The sequence below is a fragment of the Diospyros lotus genome, chromosome 15, assembly GCF_014633365.1.
Source record: "Diospyros lotus cultivar Yz01 chromosome 15, ASM1463336v1, whole genome shotgun sequence".
NCBI lineage: Eukaryota > Viridiplantae > Streptophyta > Magnoliopsida > Ericales > Ebenaceae > Diospyros > Diospyros lotus.
In genome coordinates this window covers 2646919-2656044 of record NC_068352.1, presented here as the reverse complement: position 1 = coordinate 2656044, position 9126 = coordinate 2646919, and the positions used below count along the sequence as shown (strand labels likewise).

Below are 9126 nucleotides of genomic sequence, written 5' to 3'. Positions count from 1 at the left end.
ATACCACAAATGCAAGTATATATAAAAAAAAAAAGATTCTTGTACCATATAAAATTACTTATTATCGTGAGGTATTACGTTTTTATAAATATATATATATGTATGTATGTATATATATTGCACGGCTACAAATTCAATGGTCCTTTACTTTCCTTCCACCTAATAGTTTTTAAGGGTGCATATTCAGTCAGTCCAGTATTTAGATCCAATAAATTGAAATTGTGTAAAAAGTTAAATCGAATAAATTGAATAAATTTTTAAATTGAACAAACTCAAGATCCAAAAAATCAAAAAAACCAAACATAATGAGAAAACTGAAAAAAATTAAAAAAAAACTGAAAAAAATGAAATAGCAAAGTACAAAAATGACATTTTTGACATTTTAATTAGTTTTTTTATTTTAATTTTTTTTAATATTGAATTGAATTGAAATTGTAAAATTTAAAAATTGAACCGAAGTAACCGACAATTTAAACTAAATCAAACTGATAATTTCAATTTAATTCAATTATTTTAATTTAACTAATTTTTTTTTTTTATAGTAAAATATTGAGGCCGATGCCATTATAAAGAAGATACAGCAGAGGTCTAAATCCAAAACAAGACAGAGCAGACACGGACTGGCCTCTAAACAGTTAAAATCAGAACAACAATGATAAAGTGCAGAGCATAGCTCCAGAGCATTTGGGATTGCCAAGCGAGAGCACTAAGCCATCGTATGACAAGCGACCAAATAAATTAGTTTAAAGATGAACCAAAAGGGTTGCAATTTTGTAAGAAATTCATCAAAACTACTTTGAATATGTGTCCATGGATTTGACCTTCCAACAGACAAACTACAATAGAACACAACAAATTAAAAGATATTCAACGGATAACTCATTGCATATCAAGCCACTTTACCTAAATAACAAAGCCCAATACACACGCATACACACATATATATATAAGATATTACATACAAAAGTTCTAGTTTTCCTTCTATTGGAAGGGCCATCTTCTCATGCAAGCCTGCTGTTCAGAGTTCATAGATAAAGCCAAATATATAATGGAACCTAGTCCATCAAACCTACTATTATAACTGTGCCTGTCAAAGGCATACATATAGAGAGAAACACTGCAGCTTACTCATTTGGTGCCCCAGAACTTGGACCAGATGTTCCCTCTGACTCAGGCGGAGGAGATGGTGGTGGAGGTCCCCTGAGAGTTGCTTGAGACTCAGGCGGAGGAGATGGAAGTGGAGGTCCCCAGGGAGTTGCTTGAGACTCAGGCGGAGGAGATGGAGGTGGAGGTCCCCAGGGAGTTGCTTGAGAGTCAGGTGGAGGAGATGGAGGTGGAGGTCCCCTGAGAGTTTCAAGCAACTCCTCTAGCGCGTTTTTTGCAGCTGGATTGGCCTGAGAAAACCAAACGCAAGTGAGTGCAGTTCCGCCGGATGTGGGGAACTCCGGGCCGGGGGAAGCAGGAAACTCGACCCCCGAAAAATAAAAAGATTATAAGTAAATAAAAGACGATTAAAATATGCATTATGTAAAGCAAGGGTAAGACTTCTACGAAACAATCCTGCTCCAACTCTTGCAAAGTGGAGAGCCTCATGCATCAGAGACGCCCTTCTCATGCCAGTCTAGCACGTGCTAGATTCATGCAGGGAAGAATGTGTTTCCAGAGAGACTGTCACCATGTAACCCTCTAAACTATAGATCTTATTAACTAAAACTAAAGATCGAACTTCGAGTATATTGAATTCGAAAGAAGAACCAGAATCTCGAATGCAAGGACTCCTGGATCGTAGAAGTTGGAAACCAAAACTTTCAACCAGTACTTACACTCAGACAAGCACTGAAAGTGTCATCCTTCAGCATTTCTGGAAGGCAATCTTGCAGTGCCTGGAAAGCCCTGCATCACAAATCCAAAGTATCACTCCTTCAGCATACATGAAAATGAAAACCAAAGAAAGGGGGAGTGAAATACAATTTGAGTAATTTGCCTGCATACATGTAAGGTATATAAACTATGTGGCGTATCGATCCATATATGTTTCTTCATTTTCGTTTGTGTTTTATTGAAAATTATACTACGTTGGCCTGCCTGAATGAGCTAGTGTCTCATGTCTGCATCTTGTGTTTGTATTTGTGCTTTAAACTTTCGAATTAATGCAATGAAGCAATGACGAACCTGCGGTGACCGGTAAGTTGAAGATAACAGCGAATGATGTGTTTCAGGAGGCGTGCCGAAGGATGTTCAGCAAGGGCCACCACCATATCCCCCAACACTTTACCTAAAGCATAAAACCTATCTGCTGAAGCACAAATATATCCCAGGCCCACATCATCCATTAGAATCTTCTGAATGATAAATGTAGCAACCTGCGTGGATAAGAGAGTTTAAATCAGAGTTTCTGTGAACCCGAAAGCAAAGTCCACACAGTTGTTTTCAAAGTTCATCCCTACTTCGCTCTGAAAACACTTCCTACTAAAATGAAAAGCGAATGCAAATGATAGAGCTCTGAAATATGAAATTGTTTTTGATTATCTGAAAGGAACTTTAAACAAGAATAGACGACTTCAAAGAATCCTTTAACCTCATAATCAGATTTAGTCATGCATATGCTTAACAATACAGTCAAATGGGGAAAAGACATGATGTATATGCAAGAGATATTGGATATAAACAGTGAAATTACTGGGGGATATTCATAGGAGAAGGAGAAACAATTACAATAGAATGAACTAAACTGACACTTACTGTTTTTGACAGTTCACTACCCGTCTCCATTGAACGCAAGCATAATGGAACTATTTCTGTTGAGAGAAGGAAGGTGACGACCTGAGTATTGTCAACCTAATAGAAGCAGGGAAAAGAAATAAGTGCTTTGAGTCTGAAGAAATTCTAATCACAGAAAGTTTAAAAGAAAAGTTTATGACTCATGAACAAGAACACAGCTATTACAGTTAGCATGAGCTTCAAAAGAACAAAACTGAAAGAGGACTATGGCCCATTAGAACCTCTCTAGCTCAGTTCAGAACTTAATGTGTGTGGTTAATTAGCAATGGCATTCAGTAGTATCTAAAGGTGAAAAGAGCAGACAGCTGTCGACAGACTAGATAGATCATCTCTCTGTAATGGTCTAAATTCCATCATGGGACTCCCTAATGGATGCAGACGCACTTCACTATGTTGGCTGCAAATGTTCCAAAAATAAACAGCTGTACTTGATACAATCTAAAGAACCAAGTGATTAATTTTAACCACCATCCATTTCCCATAGTTCTCATGAATGTACAACTTAAATCCTTTTGTTCCCAAAGAAGAGGAGGACAACATGATGAATACCAAAAAATTATTTACCGAGTTTGCATGCCAGAAGAAAAAATCCAATGGCTGGGACTGATAAAATGATGCAAATTGATCAGCATGAGCTTACGAATTTCCTGATAAACATTTCTGTGCCCCAGGCCCATCCAAGAGATAGGATCATGCGAATGCATCTCATGCCTGATATGTATTTTTTGTTGTTGTTATTTTGTACTCTACATTTTAGGATAGACAAGAAAACAGAGTTCAATTGTTTGTATATAACAAGTTGTTACTTGCACAGGAACTTATCCCTAGCATACCCAGTTCTGACTCAATTTCAAGGAATCTATTAATGTATATGCACCTCCTTAGGAGTACAATTAAAAGTTAAATTAGAAGAGGATTATTCACAAGAAAACAAATATCAGCAGAGTGAAGCACCTTCACCAGAGCCCCAATGACACCTAAGGTTGTAAGCCTTAGATACTCAAACGGCCTTGAGTTGGTCGTTGTATTCAGAAAAGGGTACAAGTAAATGGGAATTTGAGCTGCAAAGGAGAAACCATCAGTTGGAAATATTTTATCAGATTTCCGCACATTTTAGAGAAAAAAAATGCATTGATAATTCATCAAAACTGTAATCTATTTGTCATATTCTAACATAAAGCAAGCTGAGGATACTGACTTCAAATGGTAAAAGGTAAAAGGTAAAAGGTTTCGATGTAGATATAAAGACAAAATGCCTATCTCAACAAAGAACTTTATAATCCAAGGATTATAAAGAACTTTATGATTGAATATATCAACAGTGGGAGCACCATTAAAAAAAGAACAGATTGAGTTGAGCTGAATAAACATAATGTCCTAGGATTTCAATACGGACACTCAGAAGAGAGATATACAACAGTACAGCCCCACTCATTAGCAAACAAATAAGCATGCATTAGATTAAAGAAACATCATTAACAAAAAAAATATTGATCTAATCAGTGTTTTAACCATGCCGCCTCTTTTTTCTGAACTACAATGAGAGAAATGTAGACCATATTTGCAGGTAAAAGGCATGCATTAGATTAAAAAAGCAAAGCACAAAAAGAGAAAGAATTTTTTTTTAAATGATAAGCAATATAAACTGTCTCAATGGGGACTTTCAGTTTGAAGGACATATATGAGATGCTAAACATCTTGGGATAGAATATGAGATACGTGTTCATATTTGCTATTTAACATGCACTCAATAAACATGTTATGTTATGCAGCAGAAACTATGCATAAAACTCTAATTTTGGTCATAAAAAGTCTATGCTGGTTTGAGAACACTATTATAGATTACAACCCAAAAAAATTTAAGTATGAAATTTTAGCTGTATCCTCATGTCACTGGGCATGGGAATTATATAAATTTGATGCTCAAGCACATACCTGCACCCATCACACACACTCAAGCCTCTAAAACATACAATTCACCATTAAAGACATCAGAGTGACGCAGATTACCTTTATATGTCAACTTGGTCCAAAAAACTTACCTTTGAGGAACAGCATCCTTGTGTCTGGGTGAGAGGCCACACACTGCAAAAGATGTACAGCAAATATATAACCTTAGTAATGTCTGAAGGAAGGAGGAAAAAGAATGTGATAAGACCTACATTCTTAGTCTACAACTTGTCAAATAAATTCACAGGGGTTCAAATCCTTGAAACCACATTCTTAGCAACCAAAAAACCAAAAAGAAAAAGAAAAGAAGAAGACACAAGCACATCTACAATAATCCAGAGCCAAGACAAGTAATTTCAGCTAAAAGAAGAACAATATAAAGAAAAGAAGAAAATTAATTGGACATCTCAAAAACAAAATATAAATTCTTCTCTGAGTGATTGGCTTCAAAGAAAGTAAATAATACATTTTTCTAGTTTTATGGTCTCAATTTCGATCCATTTCTTCTCAAACTTATAAGGGAGTAGTAGTATTGCTTCCTTTGCTAATTGGCTCCCCCTTCCCACAGAAGAGAGGTTTCTCCTAAACTGTTGTCAATGAGTCATGGCTGTGATGTGCCAGTTGATTAAACAAATGCAGAAAAACAATTCTGATAAACTGAAGATTTATCTTTAGAAAACGGGCCACAAATGAATGTATTATATAGTCTAAAAACTTATTGAACAGGTTCTTTTCAAGATATTTAAACTAAGCTTTTCTAGAAATCCACACTTCTAAGTTTATTGAATATGTGTATAATAAATTTGGTTTTCAATCTACTCAACTTGAAACCTTTAGATTCTGAGGAGATCCTCCATAATTCAAGCTTAATATTTATGCCTTCTTTGTCTCAAACTAAAACTTACCAAATACTTAGAGAAGGGAGCATACAATAAACAACAACAATCCTAAGCCTTAATCCCACTAAGTGGGAGGAAATATATGATGAAAAATCACTAAAATAAAAGAAGAACAGAAGTAATCACTATTTGATGCAAAGATCAAAGAAATGAGCATATTACCTGAAAAAGGGCAAGGGCGTTGCAGGCTCGGTTTGATTGAGCTGGAGTGAGCTTTGGTGGTGTCAAAAGATGGTATATGGAAATTACCTCCTGCAAATAATGAGCATATTCCAGCATTAACAATATTTATTGGCAACAATATGTCCAGTTAATGAGTAAAAGACAAAAGAAGCAGATTGCCTTTGTGAAGATACAAAATAAAACCCCATGCTTTTTCTTCTAAAGATATTTGAAAAAATAATAGTATGAACTTAAAAGAAATCAACAGTATACAGGTAAGCAGTGGTTAAAGTAGCATTTGATCAGCCTAATGTCTGTCTGTAACTCCACAACCCTCGGAGAGAGAGAGAGAGAGAGACACAGAGCATTTCACCTGAGATTCTACCAGTCAGTTCTTGCATCCCACTATTATCTTACAATTTGAATTCCCATCAAATTTTCTTTGTTTCTTTCCTCTAAAGCTAAAAAGAAAGCTTCTGGTTATCGAGCAAGTTATATAATGGAGATATGAATTTTCCAGTTACAGAACAAATCCATCATCATTCTTTCTCTGGACTCATTGGATTTGGGAGGCTTTTCAAATTCACTCTCTCTTCAAGCGCAACATAGTGGATGTGGATCAGCTCAAATATGGTATGAAGCTTCCAGGAAGTAAGCCAGTTTGGGAAACGTGGCAGCTAATAAAAGAAATAAATCCAAGTGCTCCAGCAAGCACAAGCATATGAGCCAGTGAAAATAGAAACATAAACAAAGGTGAGAAAATTATTTGAGAATTTCTGTAAAGAGTGTAAAGAGTATACCTGCAGCAGTACAGTTATAGTTCCGAATGACCACCACAATAGCGGAGCCAAATCCTTAAATAACTCTCTCTTCTGAAAATCGAAACAGAAATATACACAAATTATTACGAAAATCATTTATGATACAGCTATAGTACCAATATAACTCCACTTGTAACAAATTCAAAAGCAGTTAACAGATTTTTAGGTGACATTCAACTCTTTCATCCAAATTTATCTAGATTCAAGATGCTATGTGCACAACATAAAATGAACTAAAAGATAATTTAGTGCTACCATACAGAACAAGTTTAATTAATAATCTTACCAAACATCTAAACATGTAATTTAGGTGTTTTTTATACCCCGTTTGTTATCTCATGGCCACTACACATTTTGAAGAGAAAAATACTTCTATACCCAATACACCAAGAGTATATGAACCATTATAGCAACTTAAAGCTTATGTAATACCACTAATACCCACAAAAGAACAAAATTGGATTAATTGTGTGTCTTGATTGTGAGTGGCTTATTGGGTTATAGTTAAGGAAGGAATGTCCTTTAATGAGTAAGGCATAGAAAAATAGTAAATAGGGCCAGGAGAGCTTTAGAGAAATTTTAATTTAGACGATGAAAATTGGGGTTGATAGGCCCAAAAGGTTTTTTTTCCCCAAATGGGCTTAAGGTTTAAAATAAGCCTAGTGGGCTTCAAAAGCCCAAAAATAATTAAGAAATAAATTGGGCTTCAGAATAGATAAGTGTTTTAAAATGAAAGGACTCTAGTGGGCTTCAGTAGGCCCAAAATATTTACAAAGAGGGGTTGACTTTAAGTTAGACCCAGTAAGAATTAAAAGATTTGGGTTAGGCCTAAGATGGGCCCAAATTGTTTTAAGACTGCTAATGGAATGGGCCCAATAAGCCAAAAGGCGCCCACACCGAAAGTGGTTAAACCGAGAATGAACAGTAAGTAAAAGGGTTAATTAAAAAACCAAGAAAAAAAGAAATATTATTTAAAAAATAAATGAACAAAAATTTCCGCAATCGAGAAATAAAATAATATCAACCACAAGCGGAGAAGTGGTGAAAAGAATTTGAAATTTGACTTGTAAAGATGAACAATGTATCAAACTTTAACTCTACAATCAAACATATAAAATGGTAACAAATGAAACGTATGAACAAGGTATCAAAGTTTAACGCATAATTATTTATTAGATAAAAGGAAAACATAAAAGTAATCATATTACAAGAACATAATCCAATTTTTTTTTATTTTTTTGGCATCAACACTAGCTTGATAATTGACAACAAGTATTCACTCCAATTCTGGTTCTTCTTTGGTAATGGAAACAAAAGGTATGTTCCTTTCAAGGCAAGCAAAAACCAAAAGGGCAAAAAGTTCAATTTTGGTGCAATAGTTATCTCAATTGCACAATTTTCACTCAAAGATTTTGCCAATTGCATGTTCGAACAAGTAAATTGTGAGGCAAGAAAACAAGAAATTGAAACCTAAAATTTGGAAACTAGAAGAAAAGAGAGATATGAAGGAAATATAGACAATCAGGGAAAATACCTTGGAGAGCTCAAGAAGTGCGTTTTCTCTGAGATTAGGGTCCGCGATATCCTGCACCAACTTCTCGGCCACTTGCATTTTGCGATCCACATTTGGTTTATCTCCAGCACGGTTGACAGGCCGTCGTGATGGCCCGGAGCCGCCGACAAATACAGAGTTGGTAGGAAGCGAGCGAGGCCTGTTCGCCATTTTTGAAGGCTCGTCGTTCGCTTATTCTGTGTGCAAAGAGAAAGAAATAGATACACATATATAAGGCAGTAGTTTTGGGGGACGGCTGTATGGTGGTTGTTACACGTGTGACAATTGTTTCTACGTGTGTGTGACGTGTCATGGTGCATGTCACAATTATAGTCACGGTCACAGTCAAGTCCAATTCTCACGTTATCTATGTGAGAATGACGATATAGTCTGACCGTTTCACCTCGATTGATACGTCGACTGAATTTAAGGCGGATATTACGGATCTTCACTACACAAGCCTATCATTTCTACACATGTACCATGCCATCAATGCATGTAACCGTCATGGCCACAACCAATTTCACATTATCCATGCTAGTAGAGATGACAATGTAACCCGACTATTTTGTCTCGATTGATGCATCAATTAAATTTAAAGCGGATATTACGAATCTTTATTATGTGTTCTCCTCATCTTTACAGGTGTACCATGTGATTAGTGCATGTAATCGTCATGGTCACATCCAATTTTCACATTATCAGTGTGAATGGAGATGACAACGTAACTTGACTGTTTTGCCTCGATTGATACGCTAATTAAAGGCAAATATTATATATTTTCAAAATTAGCCTTATTGCGAATTGAGTAAGAATGATATTTAAATAGTTACATATAAGTCCATTTCTTTCTTTAGTGCTACTCCCTCAATTTGCACCATGCTCAATGCCCTTGGCATTTCTTAAAAACCTATTACACATACATACATACATATATATATATATATATATTTAAAAAAGA

General features: G+C 35.5%; 1 protein-coding gene across 1 annotated transcript; it reads right to left on the bottom strand.

Annotated features, from left to right (window-relative positions):
* Positions 1 to 831: 831 nt before the first annotated feature.
* On the bottom strand, positions 832 to 8336 carry LOC127792280 (uncharacterized). The gene is made up of 9 exons (XM_052322730.1): positions 8148 to 8336; positions 6593 to 6664; positions 5793 to 5882; positions 4824 to 4866; positions 3736 to 3842; positions 2743 to 2838; positions 2173 to 2363; positions 1824 to 1893; positions 832 to 1394 (listed from the first exon to the last, which is right to left on the bottom strand). Exons 1-9 carry the CDS (start codon positions 8334 to 8336, stop codon positions 1125 to 1127), a joined length of 1128 nt encoding a protein of 375 aa, XP_052178690.1. The 3' UTR covers positions 832 to 1124.
* Positions 8337 to 9126: the final 790 nt, after the last annotated feature.

Bases quoted from the DNA above. Each gene is read 5' to 3' on its own strand.
- LOC127792280 (XM_052322730.1), bottom strand. From the start codon at position 8,336: ATGGCGAACAGGCCTCGCTCGCTTCCTACCAACTCTGTATTTGTCGGC. The intron at 2,839-3,735 runs GTGCTTCACTCT...TGCTTCTATTAG, and splicing joins TCATTGGGGCTCTGGTGAAG to GTTGACAATACTCAGGTCGT. The intron at 1,395-1,823 runs GTAAGTACTGGT...TGGTTTTCTCAG, and splicing joins CTTTCAGTGCTTGTCTGAGT to GCCAATCCAGCTGCAAAAAA.